This window comes from Diceros bicornis, chromosome 3, assembly GCF_020826845.1.
Source record: "Diceros bicornis minor isolate mBicDic1 chromosome 3, mDicBic1.mat.cur, whole genome shotgun sequence".
Classification (NCBI taxonomy): Eukaryota; Metazoa; Chordata; class Mammalia; order Perissodactyla; family Rhinocerotidae; genus Diceros; species Diceros bicornis.
The window spans coordinates 78382898-78407499 of record NC_080742.1 but is presented as its reverse complement, the minus strand read 5'-3'; the positions used below and the strand labels follow the sequence as shown (position 1 = coordinate 78407499).

Sequence of the window (24602 nt, the reverse complement as noted above, 5' to 3'; positions counted from 1 at the left end):
TATTTGCTGCAAATTTTTTTACAGAAAGGAAACAAATGTAGTTCTCTCTTAATGTTGTATCTTAACATCCCAACCACTTCTCCTCTCCCTGTGCTTTTGGGGAGACTATGCTTTTCCCCTGGCATGGCGCCTCCTGTGCTGCAGCCGACAGGACTCCTTCAAGGGTCAGTGCAGATGTGATCGCCTTCCTGGCTCTAAGGGCCGCAGTCCATTCCTCCATGCTTCCTCTGATGGCGCTTAGCAGCTCACTGCTTTTATCGTTATCTGTTTCTCCTGCACATTAGTGACCTTGCTCTTCATTATTCTCTCTCCTGAAAGGCCTTGTCCTAGTAAGCACTTAATACATATTTGTTTCCTTGAATATACTTAAGGCTGATACTAGCAAATTAGAGCGTCCAAGAACAATGTCAAAGTGCAGCAACTTCTTTATACAAAGGAAGAAACAAAGTAGCCAGCCCATTAGAGTAAAAATAAAATTTCAGAGGGTTTAATAAACATTTCTCACTCTAAAAGGTGAATTAAGGTAAATTTCTACCTCGTCAGGGGCTTTTTAATCTCATTATCTCTGTGTAAAATTTTGTTATAATGAATTTGAAGGACTCTGAAGTCAGAAGTCTACAAACTTTTTTGTAAAGAGCCAGATTTGGCCACATGTCTCTGTCACATATTCTTTTTCTTTCTTTCTTCTTCTTTTTTGTTTTTTTAACAACCCTTTAAAAATATAATAAATATTTTTAACTAGGCCCTTGCACTAAGTTATTCAAATTTGGCAGGCCCATTTAGCCATTTCCCTTATTGTCCTTTTGCACTTAGTCCCTACAGCTCTATAGGGGGAAAAACAAGGCATCAGGACACGAGGAGATGTTTTTCTCCTACTGGCATTCTGAATGAGGATTCTTTCTTGTCTTTTCATATTGTGTGTAGGCTAGTTACTTGAAAACAGTGTGCACTTAAGAGTTTTTAGGAACAAGTTTAATTGTTTATTCAGCAGTTCTTAAAATTTTTTTCAGCCAGCAGGTTCAGCCTAGGGTATAGTAGCATAAATCTTTAGGTAGATAATAGATGGTGAAGTCGCTCAGAAGGTAGCTGTGTCTCCAGATAGCAGCTCATTCCAGAGCAGATTAGGAGACTGTTTTTACCAGCTGCTCAAAAACCTGACAGGCAGGCTCTGTTTAGGCTAAAATCTATTCCCAAAATAATAGATTTGGGCTGACTGTAATTATATAACTGCAGATCTAAAAATGATGGGGGATTTCCTTGTAAATTACTACGGAACCATAACTAGTCCTGTTCTATCTGGGAGGTGAATGGTTTTATTAGCATAGAAAGTATGGGGTTCGCGTTTCCCCAGTCCATCAAGTTTGGAGGAGTGCGCCATATTGGTAAGCCAACAAGGAAAGAGTTGGAGGGCGCTCTGGCTGGAGAATGGAGGCCATTTAACACCAGGCATTATCCTGGACGTCTGCCGGCTTTCCCATGGCGTGCAGCTGAGGCCCAGGGTGATCAGCTACTGGGGTGGCACACTTCCACCTCGGGGGTGTTCATCCACCTGGGAGGTGATGGCCCAAGGGAGTTCCTAGGATAGTGATGCAGTGTATTTATTCCCCTGCAAATCAAGTGTTCTGCTTTGCCTCTCTTACTAAGGGGGCAAAATGCACAAACTCCAAAGACATCTCCCTGTGGGATTTTCCCCTTAGCTTTAGAGACCATAACTATCATCTTTGTTACCCCCTGGCATGTAAGGAAGGCTCGAACCTCCCTGGGACTTGCCAGCTTGGGGGTCGCTGAAGCACATGCCTGCCTGCTCACTGCCCTTGTGTTTTCTTTATCCCCACCCCCTGTGCAGAGTACATCCAGAAATATGCAACGGAGGAGGCGCTGAAAGAGCAGGAAGAGGGCACCGGTGACAGCTCATCGGAGAGTTCTATGTCTGACTTTTCGGAAGATGAGGCCCAGGATATGGAGTTGTAGTAGAAGAAGCATCTGCTTTTCAGAAAGACTATTATTTCCTAACCATGAGAAGCAGACTATAATATTCATATTTAAACAAAGCAATTTTTTTTATTACTAAACAAGGTTTTTATGAATAATAGCATTGATATATATATATTATATATCACCCTTTAGATCTTGATTTCTTGGTCATTTCTCAACCTGAGGTGCATAGCATATTCCCACATTCCATTTTGGTAGCAATATGCGGTCTGAATGCATGCATTCATAAGTCCATTTGGCCAAGTCAGCCTGTATGCTACTGAACTGTTGAAAGAAATAGCCGCTCTGATAGATAGACGTGAGTAAAAATAACAAGAAAAAGTTGCTTCTTTTATTGATGGTTCCAAAGAAACAAACCAAACCAACCAGTTCTTGGACATGAAGATAGAATAGTGCTTTTTCTAAATGGAAAGGAAAAAAATGGGGAGGAAAAGCCCTGCTGTGGGAGTATTTAGAGCCAGCCCCGTCAGAATCAGAGCTGCTCCTTCCTGTGAATCCTAGGTGGCCCCATTTCTGTGGAGTAACAGTATAAAGCAGGGAGCTAATTGGAGTATTGAAACTTAAACCAATTTTTTTGACTCAGATTTTAAGTACATTTTTATATGTAGATTCCTGCCCTTCTTGCTGCGAGGCCCTGCAGCCACAAGTGTTTGCTTTGGAGAACCTTTTGAAAGTTTTCTGAACCTGATTCTTTTTCTTGGGTAGAGCTTGTAATCCAGACCTTTTTTGAGAGGACAGGACAGGAGGAGAACAGTGACTGGGAAGATGTTTCCTCTCATCCAGCACGTGCAGAGTCACATCCTCATCCTGTTGTTGGCCACTTTGAGACCGCTACCCTGGACGAAGAGCTTTAAATTTGAAGGTGGTTTTGTTTTGAGGTTTTTTTTTTCTTTTTTTTCGGCGTGTGTGTGAATTGTGCTTAGACAGGTTGCAGATTTAATCTTCACCTACCAAGAGATGGCCGCCTCCTCGGACAGCCGCTCAGTGGACCGTGAGCCTCGGGAAGAAGACCCGTCTGGCGGCGGGGACTCCTGGGTACTCTCATTCATGCTTGGTTTTGTTCGCCCATCTGCTGCTCTTGGCAGCAGCCTGGTCGTCATCTTGTGGGAGTGGGAAATGGGTATTTTAGACCCAACACATATTCTAAATTTAAAATGAGTAATATTTGGAACAAATAAAGGTTCTTGTACCCAAAGTGGCTCTACATGAGAAAAACAAACCGCTGTTTTCAGAGTGTGGCTGAATAGGAGGAAAGGATTCAGAAATATGATGTAGTAGAACAGGTTTGGAAAGAAGAAAATTTTCTCTCTTGTATAAGTTAAGAGGAAATCAGACAGTTTAAAATGCCTGCTAATCAAATGTGTGCTCAGCTAACCATATGTCCAGGTTGCCAGCAGAGTTCCTTTCAAATCTGAGTGTTGCCTGCTGAACGTGGAGAACTTCAGACAGCAACTCTGTATTCTGTTTTTGCCACAACCAATAGGACAATAGCGGAATTAGCCAATCCTAAAACCTTCTAAAGACAATTTTGAATGTCCCACTGGGATAATTTAATTTTTCTTTCTGATGTATGTTTTTAGTTTAAAAGTGCTATATTCCACAAGATTTGAGTCAGTGAGGTTGGAAGATATCCTATCTTTTTTTATTCAAAAAGCACAATCAATCTTTTCTTTGAAAATCTATATAAAATACAACTTGCTTTTAGCATGATTATTTTCCTAAATAAAAAGAAAGAATTTACTTATTTTATGTTAATTACGGGCATGAAGCAAAAGGGTTTCTTTAAAAAAAATTTAAAAGTGCAGTTATGTAGGGCTGTGGTTAGTTAACCGTACTGAGTTATCTATCTAGCATTTGTGGCTTGTTGGAAGGGTAGTGTTAACTATTTAACATGTACTGGTGTACTTTAACTCTTATCTAGCACGTTGTCTTCTCATTACTCTGGGGGAGGGAGGGGCTGTGCTGGCACTGTCTAACCTGCTTACCTGCTGAACTAGCAGTTTGCTTGTGCTATAACTGTTGTAGGTGCGATTTAGGGTAGGCTTAAAGTGCTGGGTGGTGATTTGAGTTCAAACAATAAAAAATTGTATTTTTTCAATATTGTATAAACAATAGTGTTCTAATTACCTTTCAAAAAATAATGTCCGGTAATAATTACTTTTAATCTTTTCAAAACAACTAGTAGAACCAAGTTTAGGGAAGTTATGTGAGCAGTGCCACAGCCCTGCTCCCCGACTAAATCTATGTTTCTCTAAGGAAAAGTTATCAGCTTGCCTCCGATTCAGAGCTCCAGCGCTAGAAATCTGGTGGTGCAGACTTCTTGAATGAAGACTTATTGGGGGAGGTTGTAGGCGTTAAGAAGCAGATCTGAGTATGGCTGCAGCGTGTGTGTGTGCGCGCGCGTGCGTGTGTGCGCGTGTCCATCCAAGTCTGTGTGATGAAAGTGTGATTAAGATGTAATTTAGGCTTCAATTCTATTAGCACTGGAAGCTCCTGAAATTGCTACTCAAGTCGTGCTGTACCCTCTCATTCTCTGCAAGTCTATCCTTTCTGGGCACTAACCTTGGTCCCATGCGTGTTTTTGGCTCTGTGTGGGGCTTTTCGTCTCCACTGGGAAATTGACTTTTGATAAGTTGAACAGAATTCCTTCTAACGCTAACTTTTTGTCCCTTCCCTGTACCTTGGAAAGAGGTAGGAGTAGGAGAGCATAGTTACAGGTACAGAGGGAGCTGGAAGAAGCCTGGCTGTGAGTCTAAAGACTCTGGGCCCCAATAATAGATGGTAGAGTGAGGCTGGAGCAGGGGGTGTCTCAACAGCAAATGCTTCTCCAGGCTGTCCCTTCATAGCACTCAGAAAGGCTGAACATGATTGGTTTTAATGGTGGTGGTAGGTCAGAGCTCCTTCTGGCAGCTTCCCTTCCCTTCTTAGTATCCATAGTTTTTGGAATCCTACATTGTGGTTTACCAGGCCAGGCTGTTCTAGGCCCTGTCAGGCACCAACAAGCAAGATGGCCACCGCACAGCCTGTGACCCCGCTGCTCTCCGTCAGAACGGCACTGGGGCCTCGTGGGTTGCGTTTGGTGGTAGCCTACCTAGACACTGGCAGTTTTGCTGTTTTGTCTTCAGTCTCATCGCACTCCTTGAGGTTACTGTGCAGTTTCAACCAGCATTTTCTACTAGTGAGATAAGGTTCAGAAGTTGCCATACATCTCTCCAGTACCTGACATTTTTCTTCCACTTCAAAAGATGTTCTAATTGCCAACTGGCTGATCTAAGCTCCTGAGGAGTGTCTCCCCTTGAAGGAATTTTTTCCCTCAGAAGGCTCCCTGAAGCCCTTGTTGGCCTTGGCCTGACACTAGCTTTTTATTAGGCCTCCTGTTGGGATGGCTGAGAATCATGCAAGGCAGATCCTCAGCTAGCCTCCATGGATGACGTTTCTAGACGCCAAGTTTCTGGGAACTAGTGTTTGATTTCAAATGGCATGTGGCCCTTCTGTCTTCTAGGGATTCAATTAGAAGGTGAAAGCCATTAACAAAAGTTAGCAAGAGTTATTTCATCAACTTCCTAACTGGGTTCACAGCCTTGTTGACTGAAATCAAATCATTTCTGATTAGGTGCAAAACCCTGTGTTTCTTTGGACTTCTGAATCCGTGTTCATATTTTCTCTGGCCACTGAACACCTTAGGGATTGGACAGAGTGGATGCCCCTTGGGGAAGGGGGAGTTAACAGCCCTCAGGTGTGCGGGTTCTCCACTTACCTGAGGAAGGGCCAGGACTTTTAATTCAGCAAATACTCGTCTTGGCTGTGGGCTTGGGAAGAAATGGCCGTTATTTACTGATTGTATTTGGTACATATTGTGTGATACTTGAAGAGATAAAAGGGACTTACCAGCCCTTAATTGAAATCTAAGCTTTTTATCACTTATTTTTTCCTTGCCCTACTCCTCCCTTCTACTTTTTTCCTTGCATTGTGATGATCTAATGGGCACTTCTGTCAACAGGACAAATGCCTCCTCTGACTATAACCTCTTAATAGTTGTGTATAATGAAAAATGTAAACTTTTTTAAATAAAATGTGTATATACCTTGGCAAATGGCTGGACCTTGATCAATAAGAAAGATAACAGCCCCCATGATTACTTAGCCCATTTTTTAAAGCACCCTCCCTGCTCATCTGGCTCCTCTGAGCAGCAAACCTTGGCTTTTTTTGACTGAGAAGCTCTTATGAGGCAGATGACTAGGTTAGTCTGGGAAGAGAGTGTCACGTGTAGGCAGCAATAGGTAAGAGGCCCTGCCCACAGGGCCCTGTCCCCGTCCCTGGAGGGGCAGGTGACTGCTGGCTATAAACGGGGCTGGCTGTGAGGCTTCTCCACCAGAGCCTTGAAAAGCCATCTCCTCTGTGAAGTCCTGTAGCTTGAAGGACCCCACCTTCCCCCACGTGGATTAGCAGGTATGGCTCCCATGTTGCTGTTCGGCCCAAACTTTCTAGGCCCTGTCAACTAATGCTGAGCAAAGGGTATCCACTCAGCCTGGAGTTCACAGGCAGTGCGCTTCCTGCTGGGGCCGATCTGCCTCAACAGGTGACCCTTTGTGCCAAGTACCAACTACAACCCGGATGGAGGGAGGAGTGGTGGATATTGCATTGGAAGCTGGTCACTGGGTTAGCCCAACATTTCAGTTCCTTCCTAAAGCGTATGCCCTCATTGACCACCAGATGGCGATGTTGCCTGATCTATTGGAGGAGCTACTTAGGCTTGATTTTGTTAGAAGGCCCTTAAGACAAAGGGAAGAGTTTTCCTTTGGTCATGTGTTGTCATTCCCCCAAGTCTCTGTTTACTTCTTATTCGTTTCCCCCACACTCCTCCTTTTCTTCACTGCACCTGATGTATTCTCTGGTAGGCCCAGGGAGGGGGAGGGTGCTCTGGTGTGAATGAACACCTCATGCTCTCCTGAGGCAAGGAACTCCTCAAGCCACTGTGGCCACCTCCAGTGCTCAGAAGCAGAACGTTCAGCAGGCTCTCTTCAGGTGGTCCTCACTGACCCCTCAGCCGAGGGGTAAAGGACCAAAGGACTGAAGCAGGCTGTGAGTTCTAGTCCCGTCTCTAACATTAACTAGTTGTGTGCCTTGACCTCTGTGAGCCCGGGGTTCACCTGCAGAACGAAGTCCCTAAACTAGAAGGTTCTGACTCGGACACTTTGTGACTCAGAACTCCATCTGGGCTCTGAAACAATACTTTATCACAGGAGATAGTCTCCTGAGACATCAACCCAAGAAACACCAAGGTTTCAAGATCAGAAGTTAGGAGTTTTTGGACCCAAAGAGCTTTGGGAGTTTGGAGCACCCATTTTCCAGCTGAAAGGAGAATTCAGAGATCTGTGGGTCATCTGAACAGTCCTTCTGTTGATCTCACACAAGGCTCCACGAGGAGCCTCAGTGCATTCAGTGGGGCTTGGGTCCCTCACCCACCAGTGATCTCACCCAGCATCACTCTTACCTCAGCCTCAGTCCAGCTGCTTCCTGAGGGGCAGGTGGCTCTCTGCCACCTGCCTGAGCCATTTCCCCTTTCCAGAGAAGGGGAACCCTACATTTCTGAGGCATATTGTCCTAGAAAAGAAAGCCGTGGGCACAGAGCCTCAGAACTCTTACCTTAAATTCTGTCACCATCTCTGAAAGGGGGCTCTCTACCCCGGGAAATGAGTTTCTGTGATGCTGGATCCTGGTGCTTCCTGCTCCTCACCTAGAACCAGGGCAAAGGATTTGTCTGGCTCACAATCCTTGGACCTGCAGAAGCCCTGGAGCCACCTGACAGACTGAGCAGCCTTGCTTATGAGGAGCCCACAGGCTTCTCAGGGACTCAGATGCTGGATGAGCCCAAGACAATCCACCTTTGGCCAACTCTGCTCTCCATGGCCTCACATTGTGGGATTGCACACCCAGAACTTCTTGGAATTGAAGAGTTACCCTGACTAGGGATTTAATGTTAGAAAGTAAAAGACAGGACTGTTTCTCCTCTCGCTCTGTGTGGGGGTGTGTGTGTGTATGTCTGTAATGAAGGGTGTTTATTTTTGAAAAAGGGCTGGGCACTGCTGTGGACCTGGGTTCCTGAGAGCTCTTTAGGGCTCAAACTTGGCTCCTAGGACCTGGTGTTAAGTGGCAGGGGGTGGCAGGAACAGACTTGGGCTCCCTGAGAGAAAAACTCTACCCTCCTGGCTGCCCCGTTGTTGACGATGAACCTGGAGAAGTGCTGCTGGACAGCCAGTGGGGTTTGGCTTTCAGGTCTCTCAGCTTCCCTTCCCGCGACCACTACCAGCTAAATCAGCGTAGAGCAAGCAGCTCCCTCTGAGAAGCTTCAGCCTAGATTCTGTTCTCTCCAGTTCTGTAAACAGTGAGTCAAGTGCCTGCTGCAGGCCACTAATGTGCCTTTAAAAGTGTGCAACAAAGCTTTTAAAAAATGCACTTCTAGGGGCCGGCCCGGTGGCATAGTGGTTAAGTTTGTGTGCTCTGCTTCGGCGGCCTGGTGTTCGCGGGTTCGGATCCTGGGTGCAGACCTACACTCCGCTTATCAAGCCATGCTGTGGCAGTATCCCACATACAAAAGAGAAGAAGATTGGCATAGATGTTAGCTCAGGGACAATCTTCCTCAAGCAAAAAGAGGAAGATTGGCAACTGATGTTAGCTCAGGGCCAATCTTCCTCACACACAAAAAAAGCACTTCTACAGATTTCAAAAGAATTATGTGCTGGTAACAAATAGGCATTCCAGAAACATGTGGCAGTCTTCCATGATGCGCTTCACCAGAGGTAACCACCATCAGCAGTGGCCGAGGAGGGCTTCATCCTCACGCTGGCCCTTGGAGTCCCTCAGGAAGGAGACCAGGACTTGGCCCCATTTCACATGAACTGCTTGTGAGGTGTCAAGAAACCTGGGCACATGGATAGTGAGTGGACAACCAGTGCTGGAACCCAGGTCTTCAGGCCCCAGAGGAGTGTTCTTTCCACAAGCTCACACTGTGCTGAGCCCCGTGCCCATTGCCAACACGCAGGGAGCTCTGGGCACCTGTGTCTGTGTGAGCCTCATCCTGCCATCAGGGGCTCCTGCGAGATGCCCTGGGGTTTACCCTGTGAGCCTGGCTGACCTCCTGCCCAGGTCCCTGGGCGTGGTCCCTGGGGGTCAGGGCCTTTCCCCACACACATCCCCATTTCCACTGATATCACTGTTCCCAACCTTGGGGCCTACAGTGGAGAGAGAAAATCAAACTCAGATTTAGCCCAACCCACTCCCTAAAGCAGAAATATAGAAAGAGAATGCCATCTACATAAGTAATTTAAAACTTCCTAGTAGCCACATTAAAAAAAAATAAAAGTAAAATTAATGTTTTATTTTAATCCAAAATATTACTTCAGTATGTAATTACTATTTAAAAATGAGATATTTTGCATTCTTATTTTTGTACTAACATTGAAATCCAGTGTGTATTTTACACAGCACCTTTCAATCTGGACGCTGCATTTTCAACGTTTAAAGTGACACGTAGTCCTACCAAATTTACACTGCTTGGTTTTTTGTTTTTTTTGCTTTTTTGGTGAGGAAGATTGGCCTGAGCTATCATGTGTTGCCAAGCTTCCTCTTTCTGCTTGAGGCAGATTGTCGTTGAGCTAACATCCGTGCCCATCCTCCTGTATTTTGTATATGGGACTCCGCCACAGCATAGCTTGATGAGTGGGGTGTACAGCCGGGTGGGGATCCGAACCAGCGAACCCGGGGCTGCCAAAGCGGAGCGCGCGAACTCGACCACTACGCGCCACCCGGCCGGCCCCTCTACACTGCTTGTTTTTAAATTTTAATTAATTAAAATCACATAAGACGAAAAATTCGGTTCCTGGGTCGCCACCCTTCAAGTCCTCAACAGCCACGTGTGGATCGTGGCCACCTACTGGACAGCGCAGCCCTGGACAAGCCTCTAGGTAGAGCAGGAACTTGCGGGAGAAGCCAATAAATCACAAGAGCGACTTTTATTGGGGATTCGGAGCAGACCCCAGAACCTCACACTCCGCAGAGAATGTTCCAGGGTCTGGCTGTCCCCGCGCAGTCAGTCCCGAGCTCGGGGGCGGGAAGCGCCCCAGTTCTGTCCCTGCGCGGACCCCGCAGGCTGTGGGCGAATCGAGACGGCCCGGGTGGCGGACCCTCGGGGACCTGGCGCCGCGGCCGTCCCGTCCCGGGGCGTGACCTCCAGGACGCGGGGGCGCCCGGGCCGTGCCTGCCCGCGCTGCTCACCGCTGCCGTTGCTCCGGGGACCCGCAGCGGTCCCCTGCGGAGACGGACTGGCCCATCCCCGAGGCTGGGGACTCGCCCCGAGCGGGCGCGGCCGGAGAAGGCGGGCGCGGGGGACGCGGCCCACCTCGGCCATCTTGGCGCCGCGCAGCCGGCGTGGCCCGTGCCTGCCTCGGCCACCAGGGGGCGCCCGGGCCTCGCGCTGCGGCGCCGGCTCCCGGGCGGGGCCCGCCCTGCAGCCCCTGCGTGCGCAGAGGCGGGCGGCGGTGGAACCGGGAGACCCCTCGGCCCCGTCCGCGGTGCCCGGCAGGTGCCAGAGAGAAAGCAGCCGAGGCCACCCGAACGGCGCGCCCGGGAAACGCGCCCTACCCAGAGTCACCGGTAGTCCCGCACAGCCCGGCCCCCTGCCCCCTGCCCCCTGCCCCGACCTTGACCCTCCAGGGCCTCTCAGCCCGACTGTCCCGTCGGCCCGGGCACGTGGTGGCCGGCGACAGATGTAGCTGCTTCAGCAAACAGGGGCTTGCTTGTTGGAAGGTCAAGGCGGGGCCCCAGAATTCCGGGGAGGCTGCAGAAAAGACCTGGAAAACGAGAGGGGCTGAGGGACTCTGGAGACCGGGCCTCAGGAGCAACCAGGCCAGAACAAGGCCAGGCTGCCCCGGCTACCTGGCAGGAATCTAACCATCCCTTCCTGTCTGCATCACGTGCGGAAGACAGAAAAGCCCCAGCAGGAGCCAGGCCTCCTGTCCTAAGGAGTGGGGACCCAGAGGGAAGGGTGTAGACCTCTTCAGCATGATCACTCCCGGGGAAGAGCCCCCACACAGGCTTACCACCACCGAGCCAGCCACTCTACCGAGCCCTCTGCAAGGCCAGGGTGAGAGGGGAGACTGCTCACCCCGCTCATCCCACCTCCCCAACTGATCTTTTGGGCAGGGAGGAATAAAGGTCATGATACACCACAAACCACAAGGAGGCGGCTTAGGGGAGGAGGGGGTTTGATCAGGGCCTGGCTGGATGGGAAGGAATTGGATAAAGGGAGAAGGGGGGCAGGGTACCCCAGGTAGGGGAGTGGCCAGGGGTGTGCAGGGCAGGGCGGTGGGAGGGGAACTGAAGAGAAGGGGAAGGGGAAGGGGCACAGGGGTCTGGCGGGCCTGGAGGTCGTGGTGGGAAAGGAGGTTGTATGGTGGCTTGGGGCCAAATCAGGCATCAAAGGGCCCAGCAAGGATACAGAGAACGACAGAGAGACAGAAGTGGACGGGACCTGAAGTGCTCTCCAGAACCAAGAGGGCTGTGCAAGGGAGGACGACGGAACAGGCTTCAGGGACAGGGTGGGGCAGGGGCGGCAGGGCCTGAGCATGGGGGACTGGAGCACAGGGGCAGGAAAGACGGAGAAGTGTTTCCTTCTGAGACTGAGTGGAAGACCACAGCTTCCACCTTGAGTGGGCTCTCTTGCTCCTTCTTTCCATCTTGGATCTCTCGCTCTGAGGGAAGTCAGCTGGTATGTTTTGAGCTGCCCTATGGAGAGACCCACATGGCTGGGAATTGAAGCCGTCAACCTCCAGATCCAGAGAGGCTGGGAATGATGGCAGCCCAGGCCTGGCAAATCCCAGATTCCTGACCCTCAGAAACTGAAACAGATAATCGATTATTGTTTTAAACTTCTGAGTCTTGGATGTAATTAGTTACTCAGCCATAGATATCTAATACTCTGTGACTTTGTGGAACCACTTTATTAGCCCTGGGCTGCTTGTCTCTAGACTTATTTTATATGCGAAAGAAAAAGAATTTCTATCGTGTTTAAGCCACTGCTTTAAAATATTTTTTTGTTATTGTTTTCTATTTATTACAACTGAACCTAATCTTAGATGATTCAGTAATAAAGACTGGAAATAACAGTGCAGTAGGAAATATAGGTTTCTCCTCTCTATCGTCATCCTAGCTTTGGCTTATGCTTGCAAGTTCACCTCCATGGTCCAAGATAGCTGCCAGAGCTCCAGAAATCATATCCCAAGTTCCAGGCAGCAGGAAGAAGGAAGGAGGGAAGACTAAAAGGTGCTCATCTCCCAGCTGACAGTTCCTTTTAAGGAGTCTTCTGGGATGCCTCCTCCACATTTCCGCTTACACCCCCTTGACCAAACTGAGACACATGGTTACACTGGTTCAGGGAAGTGGGGAAATATACTTCCTCAGCTGGGCACATTGCCCCCGTGAATAAAATTGGAGTTCTACTCATGCAATGTGTGGCTCTTGTGTTTTTAGAACCTATTGGAACAAGTCAGCTCTTAAAAAATTTTTGAGACAATTGAGGAAATTTGAACAGTGAGTGCATATGTGATATTAAGAAATTATTGTTTTTTGTAGGCGGTAAAGGTTTCATGTTCTGTATTATATATCTTCAAAGACTACCTTTTAGAAATACATATTAAATTTATGGATGAAATGATATGATATTTCAATTTGTTTCAAAATAATCCAATGGTGGGAGAGGCTGTAATCAATGAAAGAAGATGAGCCATGTGTTAATATTGCTGCAGTGAGTGATGGGTACATGGGAGTTCATTACATCATTCTCTCTACTTTTGAATAGGTTATAACATTTTCATAATAAAAGTTTATTTAAAGTTCTGCTATTAAGTAAAAGTATTGAGATTTATATTTTAAAAATTGGGGTTCTAAAACATTGGAGTTCTGTTACTAAGGAATAGGGGAGGTTGGCTTTGGGGACACAGTCTCTGCCACAGTTCCTAGCAGTTGAGCTCAAGTCCTAACTCACAGTGATTGCCCGAATGTCCCAGGAGCTGATGTCCTCCAACAGGCCTGGGCCCTGCCCTCCAGGCCCTGACACCAGCTAGACACCTCCATTGCCTGGTACTTACTGGATCCTGCTGTGCACCCAGATTTGCATTATGGGCCTGGGAGGAAGGGCCAATTGCATGTCTCAGGGGACCAAGGAAAACTGCAGCTCTGGGCCTGTTTCTGGCCCTGGCAAAGGAATTCGTCCTTAAGGATAAAAAGGCAAGCCACAACGTATCCCTGTTAATGATGACAATAACAACAACAGCAACAGCAGCTAACGTTTTAAGGTTCCAGGCATTGAGCTAAGGGTTTAATGTACATCAAGGCTATGAGGCTGATGTCATCACCCTGCAGTGGACACCTGTTACCTTTGCCTGCCCGGCATCTGTTCCTTCTTCTTCTGGTATCAGTACCGCCATGCTGTTTGGGGGAACTAGCCCTCCTCACTCTCATCCATGTGGTTTTTAGAGGCAACTCCCTCTTCCCCTCCGTCCCATGCTGGCCCCTGTGACCTTTCCAGCCAATCAGGTGCCCTGCTCTGAGTTCAGAGAGGAGCCCATGGCTGGGACTTCTCTTGAGACCACTGGGAAAGAGAAGATCCTTTCCCTCTGGGGTTGCTAAGCTGGCAGGAGCTGAGCCTGGAGCAGGCTGGAGAGCCTGCCTAGAACCTCCTCCCTGGACTTTTCCTTCACATGAGAACATAAAGCCCCTCTTTGTTGAAGCCGAGTTACACTGGCTTTCGGTCGTTTGCAGTCAAGAATCCTGACTAACATGCACCTCCAATAATCAGGTGAGGAAACCAGAAGGTGCAGTTACAAGCCCAAGGTTTCCAGGTGTGCTCAGAATCTGTAATACCACACCCTGGGCCTTAGACTCCCAAAAGTGCAGATAAAGAATAGGTTTAAGCCAAAGCCTTAAATAGAAGATGACGGCCTCCAGTTAAGATGACCAATGGACCATACAGGTAACCTCACTCCCTACCAAAACCCCATGAAAACAAGGGTACAAGATTACAAAAAGGGACGCGAGGCATAAGCACAGGAACACAAGAAAGGAAGAGCAGACAATAGCAAATAACAAAAACACTTTTGGAAACTGGAAAACAGGTATACGTGTAGTTACCAACATGGCAGATTAAAAGCAAAATAAAACAAAAACTCTTCTCATCAAAACCCTATTCCTAAACCAGAAGGGAAGGAAATGAAGACGCAACCCAATTTACTGCAGGAACCCACCCAATGGTCCATTGTTCCAGGTTCCTTTGATCCAGGGGGTGAAAGACAGGCTGTGTCAGCAGGCGAGGTTGAAAGCTTAACAAGCGTTGGACACCTAGATCTCCTCCCAGTTCTGTGCAGCCAGGCCACAGACCCTCTCCCAACTGAGCAGACAGGATTTTGCAAGGGAAAGAGCAAACCAGGGGGATGCGAGCACAGCTAAGGGGAAATTACCATACTGAAAAGCAAGCTTTAAAGTGAAAGTTAACATATCGAACAGGATGACTTCAACTTCCTTCCCTCACTCAGCTCCAGAAGTCTGACATCCAGGCTTATTCCATCCAGGCAGGAAATGTGGGGATTCCTCTAGGAGCACCCTACCAACTCAAGATGAAGGACCCAAAATACGAACACTGGGAGTCTCCCAGGGAAATGGCCCAGTTAGATCACAATGGGCGAAGCCCACCAGTTGTCAAAGTTCATCCATGCACACAGCTTCTGATCAGCTTATAGTGTCCCTCTTTTAAATATGAATTGAATGAGGTCCAACTCTATGCTATCTACAGCAGACACACTTTAGATTCAAAGACACAAATAAGCTGAAAAGAAAAGAAAAGACAAAGATATATTATGCAAACAGCAACCATAAGAAAGTTAGAGTGACTATATTAAGATCAGACAAAATACACTTTAAAACCAAATATGTTACTAAAGATAATGAGGGACATTTTATGATAAAAAGGTCAATCCATCAGGAAGATATAAGATGAAGGAAAAAACGGACAGAGCTGTGTTGGTGGCACAAGCCGTTGGGTGCGTGCGCTCCGCTGCGGCGGCCTGGGGTTTGCTGGTTTGGATCCCGGGCGCGCACCGACGCACTGCTTTGGCAAGCCATGCTGTGGTGGCGTCCCATATAAAGTGGAGGAGGATGGGCACGGATGTTAGCCCAGGGCCGTCTTCCTCGGCAAAAAAAAAAGAGGAGGATTGGCGGATGTTAGCACAGGGCTGATCGCCTCACAAAAAAAAAAAAAAAAAAAAAAAATGAAGGGAGAAATAGACAATTCAACAGTAACAGTTTGTGACCTCAATACCCCACTTTCAATAATGGATGGAACAACTAGGCAGAAGATCAATAAGGAAAGGGAAGACTTGAACAACACTGTAAACCAACTAGACCTAACAGACATCAATAGAACACCACACCCAACAGCAGCAGAATACATATTCTCCTCAAATGCACATGGAACATTCTCAAGGATAGACCACAAGCTAGGCCGTTAAACAGGCCTCAATAAATTTAAAAGGATTGAAATTGTACAAATATTTTCTCTTATCACAATAGAGTGGATTTAAAAATTAATAACAGAAAGAAATTTGGGAAATTGATAAACATGTAAAAATTAAACAATATACGCCTCAATAACCAATGGGTCAAAAAATAAATCACAAGGGAAATTACAAAATACTTAAGATGAATGCACATAAAGATACAACATGCCAAAATTTATGGGATGCAGCTAAAGCAGTACTTAGAGGAAAAATTATAGCTGTAAATGCCTACATTAAAAAGGAAGAAAGATCTCAAACCAATAATCTAACCTTCCACCTTAAGACAGTGGAAAAAGAAGAGCAAATTAAACCCTAAGCAAAGAGAAGGAAGGAAATAGTAAAGATTAGAGCAGAAATTAATGAAATAAAGAATAGAAAAATAATGGAGAAAATCAAATACACCAAAAGGTAGTTTTGAAAAGATCAACAAAATTGACAAACATTTAGCTAGATTGACTAAGCAAAAAAGAGAGAAGAATTAAACTACTAAAATCAGGGATAAAAGAAGGGACATTGTTATTGAATTGAGAGAAATAAAAAAGATTAAAAGGGAATACCATGAACAACTGTTTGCCAAAAAATTAGATAACTTAGATGAAGTGGACAAATACCTAGAAAGACACAAACTATTGACTCAAGAAGAAATTTAAAAATCTGAATAGACCTGTAACACAGAGCTTGAATTAGTATTTTAAAACTACCCACAAGGTAAATCTCAGGCCCAACCAGCTCCACTGGTGAATTCTACCAGACATTTAAAGAGAAATTAATACAAATTTTTAACACACCAAGAAATAGTAAAGAAGGGAACATTTCCCAACTCATTTTATGAGGCGAATATCATGATACCAAAACCAGACAAAGATGTCACAAGAAAACTACAACTTTCACAATGTTGTATGTCGATTATATCTCACTAAAAAAAAAAAAAAAAATTTAAAAAAAGGTGAAAACATAACCCACAGAATGGGAGAAAATATTTGCAAATCATCTATCTGATAGGGATCTAGGGGTCTAGTGTACAGAATATATAAAGAACTATTACAACTCAACAATAAAAAGACAAAGAACTCAACAATAAAAAGACAAATAACTCAATTTTAAAGTGGGCAAAAGATTTGAATAGACATCTCTCCAATGAAGATATACAAATGGCCAATAAACATACGAAAAGATGCTCAACATCATTAGTCATTAGAGAAATGCAACTCAAACCATAATGAAATACCATCTCACACCCACTAGAATGACTACAATAAAACAGATGGACAGGAGTGATGTCAGCATCATGGTGGAGTGAGCTTTCCACTTTAAACTTACCCCCGATAAGATACAACAAAAAGGACATATGCATACCAACAAAGGACACTCACACAACACAAAAGACGTCTGAGAGACCCAGGCAGCTGTACCTCTGAAGGTGGAGCACCCCCAGAGGAAGTGGGGAGAGGTAAGGAGAAATGCTCCCCCTCCCCATTTAATCGGTGACTCCGGGTCCTCGAGGCTCCCGGGGGCGGGGAGGGGTGGCCCTCTGCGGGAAAACCGTTGCTCTCCAAGTTCTCTCACAGCCTGTGGGAAAGTCACATATGGAAGGCACTAAGCTGTTGTGGGGGTGCAGTCAACATCTGAGCACCCCAGGAGAGCAGATAGTGAGGGAAGAACCAGAAGCCCCCTGGGATCAAGCAGGCAAAAAAGAGACCCCCTCCCTACTGCACGCCCAGCACTTCAGCTCAGCCAGTCGGCCAGAGCACCCCCAGAGCTCAGCAGGCTCAGAATACACTGATCTTGACCCCCACCTAGTGGTGGCAGGTGGAAACTACAACCAGATACTTTCAGAATGAGGAAAAAGAAGCCAACATCTGCGGGAATGATGGAAAAATATATTAATTCTCCAGACCAGAAAGAAAATGACATGCACCCAGAAATCAATCCTGAAGGCACAGAAATTTATAGCCTAAATGACAGAATTCAAAATAGCTATCATAAAAAAGCTCAATGAATTACAAGAAAATACAGATAGACAATTCAATGAAATCAGGAATTTCTTCACAAAAGAGATTGAAACCATAAAGAAAAACCAATCAGAGATGTTGGAGATGAAACTGTTTCAATGGAGGAGATAAAGGAAAATCTGGAGTCTTTCAAGAATAGAGCAGACAATATGGAGGAAAGAATTAACATTATTGAGGATAGGAATGCAGAAATGTTCCAGATAGAGGAGGAGAGAGAACTAAGACTAAAAAGAAATGAGGAAATTCTCCAAGAAATATCCGACTCAATTAGGAAATGCAACATGAGGATTATAGGTATTCCTGAGGGAGAAGAGAGGGAAAAAGGAGCAGAGAGCTTGTTCAAGGAAATAATAGCTGAGAACTTCCCAAACCTGGGGAAGGAGCTGGAAATACCAGTGAATGAAGTCAATAGATCTCCTAAATATATCAACATGAAAAGACCCTCTCCAAGGCGTATAGTAGTACAGCTGGAAAAAGTCAATGACAAAGAGAAAATATTAAGGGAAGCTAGACAAAATAAAAAAATAACATACATACAATGGAATTCTCATTAGGCTCTCAGCAGATTTCTCAACAGAAAGTTTACAGGCTAGGAGAGACTAGAATGATATATTCAAAATTCTGAAACACAAAAACTTTCAGCCAAGAATACTCTATCCAGCGAAAATATCCTTCAGATACAATGAAGAAATAATAACTTTCCCAGATAAACAAAAGCTAAGGGAGTTCATTGCCACAAGACCCCCACTACAAGAAATGCTCAAGAAGGCCCTCATGCCTGAAAAAAAATAAATAAATAAAGGGGATACAAAGCTTTGAGCAAGGAGAAAAATAGGTAGACAAAATCAGAAAAATTGCAGCCGTCTATCAGAATAGGTTAGCAAACACTTAATTATAAAAATCAAAGATTAAGGGAAGGAAAACACCAAAAATAAATATAACCTCATCACTTTAAACACACATTCACAAGACAAGATGGAATAAATTGTGACAATAATAACTTAGAAGGGGAAGAGGAAAGGGATAGAATCAACTTAGTCTAATGAAATAAAATGTCATCAGATAATGGACTATCTATCTCATCCACAAGATTTTTTATACAAACCTCATGGTAACCACTAAACAAATAATCAGAACAGAGACACATACGATAAATAAAGAGCAAACTAAAAGAATCATCAGACAGAACTACCAAATTGAATTGGTAGTCCAAAACACATGGGACAAGAAACAAAGGAAATGCAAAAGAACCAGAAAATGAGTGATAAAATAGCAACCTTAAGCCCTCATATATCAATATTCACTCTAAATGTAAATGGATTGAATTCTCCAATCAAAAGACACAGAGTGGCAGGATGGATTAAAAAACAAGACCCAACAATATGCTGCCTCCAGGAAACACATCTCAGTTCTAAAGACAAACACAGGCTTGGAGTGAAAGGTTAGAAGACAATACTCCAAGCTAATGGCAAACAAAAGAAAGCAGGTGTTGCCATACTTATATCAGACAAAGTAGACTTCAAGATAAAAAAGGTAATGAGAGACAAAGAGGGGCAATATATAATGATAAAAGGGACACTCTACCAAGAAGACATATCACTTATAAATATATATGCACCCAACACAGGAGCACCAAAGTACATAAAGCAACTATTAACAAACCTAAAAGGAGATATTAACAACAACACAATAATAGTAGAGGATCTTAACACCCTACTTACATCAATGGATAGATCATCCAAACAGAAAGTCAATAAGGAAACAGTGGACCTAAAGGAAAAACTAAACGAGATGGACTTAATAGATATATACAGAGCACTCCATCCAAAAAGAGCAGACTACATATTCTTCTCAAGCGTGCATGGAACATTCTCAAGGATAGACCATATGTTGGGAAACAAGGCAAGCCTCTACAAATTTAAGAAGACTAAAATCATAACAAGCATCTTTTCCAACCATAATGCTATGAAACTAGAAATCAACTACAAGAAAAAAGCTGGGAAAGTGACATAGATGTGGAGACTAAACAACATGCAACTGAACAACCAATGGATCATTGATGAAATTAAAGGAGAAATCAAAAAATATCTAGAGACAAATGAAAATTAAAATACACCATACCAACTCTTTTTGGATGCAGCAAAAGCAGTCCCAAGAGGGAAACTCATAGCAATACAGGCCCACCTTAACAAACAAGAAAAATCGCAAATAAGCAACCTTAAACTATACCTAACAGAACTAGAAAAAGAAGAACAAACAAAGCATAAAGTCAGCAGAAGGAGAGAAATAATAGAAATTGGAGCAGAAATAAATGAAATTTAAACCAAAAAAAATGGTAGAAAGGATCAATGAAACTAAGAGTTGATTCTTTGGGAAGATAAACAAAATTGAAAAAACTCTTAGCCAGACTCACCAAGAAAAAAAGAGAGAAGGATCAAATAAATAAAATTAGAAATGAAAGAGGAGAAATTACAATGGATACCAAGGAAATGCAAAGGATTATAAGAATACCATGAAAAACTATATGCTAACAAATTGGACAATCTAGAAGAAATGGATAAATTCTTAGACTCACACAACCTCCCAAAACTGAACCAAGAAGAAATAGAGAATCTGAATAGACCAATCACAAGTAAAGAGATTGAAACAGTAATCAAAAACCTCCCCAAAAATAAAAGTCCGGGACCAGATGGCTTCTCCAGAGAATTTTACCAAAATGATGGACAATAACTAGTGTTGACATGGATGTAGAGGAATGGGAACCCTCATACATTGCTGGTAGGAATATAAAATGTTGTAACCACTTTGGAAAACAGTTTGGCAGTTCCTCAAAAAGGTTAAACAGAATTACCAAATGTTCCAGCAACTCTGCTCCTAGGTATATACCCAGGAGAATTGAAAACATGTGTTCACATAAAAACTTGTACATGAATGTTCATAGTAGTATTATTTATAACAGACCACAAGCAGAAACAACTGAAATGTCCAGCCACTGATGAAAGGATGAACAAATGTGATATATTCATGTAGTGGAATATTATTCAGACATGAAAAGGAGTGAAATACTGATACATACTATAACATGGATGACCCTTGGAAGTATTATGCTAAGTGAAAGAAGCCAGACACAAAAGACCACATATTGCAATGAAATGTCCAGAATAGGCAAATCCATAGAACAGAAAGTAAATTAGTGGTTTCCAGAGACTGAGTTGAGGGGAGAGAGGGAAATGACTACCAATAGGTCACAGGTTCCTTTCTGGGGTGATGAAAATGTTGTAAGATTAGATAGTGGTCATAATTGCATAACTTTGTGAATATGCTAAAAAGTCACTGAATTGTTTGCTTTGAAAGGGTAAATTTTGGGCCAGCCTGGTGGCGCAAGTGGTTAAGTGTGCGCTCTCGGCTGCAGCGGCCCCAGGGTTCGCAGGTTTGGAGCCCGGTGTGCACCGACGTACCGCTTGTCAAGCCATGCTGTGGCGGCATCCCACATAAAATAGAGGTAGATGGGCACAGATGTTAGCCCAGGACCAATCTTCCTCGGTGAAAAGAGGAAGATTGGCAACAGATGTTAGCTCAGGGCTGATCTTCCTCACAAATAAATAAATAAACAAATAAATAATAAATAAAAGGGTAAATTTTATGGGATGTGAATTACATCTCAAAAAAGCTATTATAAAGTGTTATTTGAAATATCTCTCAATGAGATGAATGGGCTGTTTTTTTGTTTGTTTTGCAATTATTTTTTATATCTATGGTCTTAGGACAGAATTCAGGAACAATTTTAATCCTATTTTTCATATTTAGAGATGGAAGCCATAAGAAACCTTGTTCACATAAATAAGGAGATGGGAATGGCAAGCATCTTGATACAGTAATTTCAATCAATTCTTTGAATTCTTTCTGAATTATAGCCAAAAGCATAGAGTAATCTATCATCACAAATTATTTTTAATGATCTACCTGTTGACAAATCTATTCAGTTCTCCTCTAATTTACTGAAAGCAAAGAATTAGAAGTCACCTGATTTACAAAACAATTTTTTTTTTACTCAATCATTAAAGTTATTTTGTTTGTCAATTGTGGCAAATATACCAAGAAAGCTTTACCAAGACTTATCAAGTAAGTTAATCACTAAATATATCAAAGATATTGAATATGTTAATTATATCTGTTATTTTTTTCACTTACAGGAATCTTGCTTAACTTAACATATTCAGAAGATTTGGGAAACTAAAAACATTCTTAATTTTAATATGACTTTATCAACATAATTTTTTATAAAATGCCTTTATCTATCACATATTTTACATATACACATATATATGTGTAACACACACATGCACACATACATAATTTTTTTTGTCAAAACCTTGAAACAGCAGTATTGTCTACTCAGTATATGGAAAATCTTTCCTATATGACCTGATTCAGTCCTCTTTATAAAACCAATCAAGCAAATCAGACTGACTGACTTTCTGCCTGAAAAAGCCTGACGTCACTTTTCAATTCAAATAAATGCTTTAATACGCATTTTGAAGAATTAAAAAAAATTGAGAAATAAATTATGAAATACATCTTGCAAAATAGATTATTAAAGGCAGATACCATTAAAATCATATAAAACCAATATAATTAATTTATATGTATTTTAAAAATGTTTTAAAAGCAGAATAAAAAACCAATATGCTGTTTCTTATATCAAAATATGATTTTTAAAAATTTAAAAATATGACGCATACAAAAACAGAGTGATCATGTATCAAAAATTAATTAATGAAGGAATAAGAAGGATGGTAACTGATGCAAATGAGAATTTGAGGAATGGAGATTTTTATAGCCAATCAGTCAAAAGAAAGCTGAAAATAGTTTGCTAATATAGGAACAAAACTGGTTAGTATCTTACAGAGCATTAAAACTGTCATCTTTTTTTTTTTTTTTTTGTGAGGAAGATCAGCCCTGAGCTAACATCCGTGCCAATCTGCCTCTTTTTTTGCTGAGGAAGACTGGCCCTGGGCTAACATCCATGCCCATCTTCCTCCACTTTATATGAGACACTGCCACAGCATGGCTTGACAAGTGGTGTGTCAGTGCGCGCCCAGGATCCAAACCCGGGGCTGCCAGCAGCAGAGCACGAGCACTTAACTGCTACGCCACAGGGCCGGCCCCAAAACTATAATCTTTGAGGTTATCTTCTCTACCAGATTTGTTGAGCAAAAATCTGCAAGTTAACAAGTACCTACGCAAATCTGGCCTCTAATCAACAAGAATACAGTTAAGCACAGATACACTCTCCTGGAGAAATGAATAATTCTTGGGTGGTCCTGTTACACGATGTTCTAATAGGAGCTTTTGAAAAGACACCCAGCCATCCTTTCACCTTGTTTCCATGTTTCAGATAATTTTTCTTTACGCTCATTATTTAATTTGTATCAATATGATTTAATGTGTTATTAAAATGATGTTATTTATGATTAGAAGAATATGATAAAAAGGCATAGTATTCCTTCAGTAAGATGTGTGCTCATGTGTTTCAAACTCTAATGTTTGGTTTTAGGGAATAATTAGAAAGAATCTTATATTAGAAAATCAGAAATAATGCCGCTAAGTTTGTTAGACATCAAGATCAAACTTTTCCAATAATTTTAATGAAAGAGAAAAGCATAAGAACTAATTAATCTGTCAGCTGGCATATAATTTTATTTTTGCTTTAAGGAGGAAAAAATACTAGAATTTTATTAGATGAGATAAAATGAGGATTAATTATAACTGGAACATTATTTTCAAGTAATATGTTATAACATGACTTGATAAGATAGATTTTTTAATACCTTGTTGAATAAACACACTTTAAAAAAAAGTCACATGCAATTTTTTTTTTTTTGGTGAGGAAGATCAGCCCTGTGCTAACATCTGCCAATCCTCCTCTTGTTTTTTTTGTTGCTAAAGAAGACTGGCCCTGTGCTAACATCCTTGCCCATCTTCCTCCACTTTACATGGGACGCCGCCACAGCATGGCTTGACAAGCAGTGCGTAGGTGCACGCCCGGGATCCGAACGCCGCAGTGGAGCGTGCACGCTTAACCACTTGTGCCACCGGGCCTGCCCCATGTGCAATTTTTTAAAATGGGTTTTAGTCAGTCTTGAAAAACATGTGGTAGTCCCTCCAAAACGCTGCACTTACGTTTAGAAGAATCAGAGTCATTAACTTATGCTGCTTCAGTTCTTTTTTTTTTGGAGGAGGAGGAGGACTGGCCCTGGGCCAACATCTGTGCCCATCTTCCTCTACTTTATATGTGGGACACTTGTCACAGCATGGCTTGATAAGTGGTGTGTAAGTCCACACCTAGGATCCGAACCTGTGAGCCCTGGGCCACCAAAGTGGAGCACAGGAACTTAACCACTATGCCACCAGGCCGGCCCCCGCTTCAGTTCTTTTAAGGAGATGTTCTCTCAGACAATGGTTTATGTCGAGCATGGATACTGAGACTAGCCTAAAAATAATTCCTTACATTTAAATGTGGCGGAGCGGGGAAGCCAGTTCCTGTATTCAGCATTCGTTACTAACGCTGGCTTTGCCTTTGCCCTCACAGGGATTTTTCTCTAGAGCTGTAACACCAGCTAGGGTATGAAAGAGGCAAAATGTCCTCACCTCCACCCCCGTTCTACAACACATCTGAATTCTGAAACCCCCAACAGGAGACGAAAAATACAGTTTTTAACACCTGCTTCACCCTGAACAGGTACACACACGTATAAGACAAAGACCAGAGCCGGAAGACAGGTTTTTGGCCCTGAGTAGGCTTGCAGGAGGCTTTCCCCAAGTGGATTTTCAAATTGTGCCTGAAGGTTTTCATATTCAGAGGCAATGCACCTTAAGATTCCCATAGATGGGAGTGCGCAGCGGGAGCCGGACAGTGGTGAGGATGGACATGGGGAATATTTTAAATATATGGCTCTGGCTGCTGTATGGGAAATCGACAGGAGGC

The 24602-nt window shown here is 43.6% G+C and overlaps 1 protein-coding gene across 2 annotated transcripts in view; it reads left to right on the top strand.

Annotated features, from left to right (window-relative positions):
* The window catches only part of UBE2H (ubiquitin conjugating enzyme E2 H), a 98700-nt gene extending 95636 nt beyond the window's left edge, over positions 1 to 3064 (top strand). For both annotated transcript variants that reach the window (XM_058529860.1, XM_058529852.1), the window contains one exon: positions 1847 to 3064. In XM_058529860.1, the coding sequence (XP_058385843.1) occupies positions 1847 to 1971 (125 nt within the window). In that variant the 3' untranslated portion in view covers positions 1972 to 3064. The remainder of the gene's footprint in view (positions 1 to 1846) is intronic.
* Positions 3065 to 24602: the final 21538 nt, after the last annotated feature.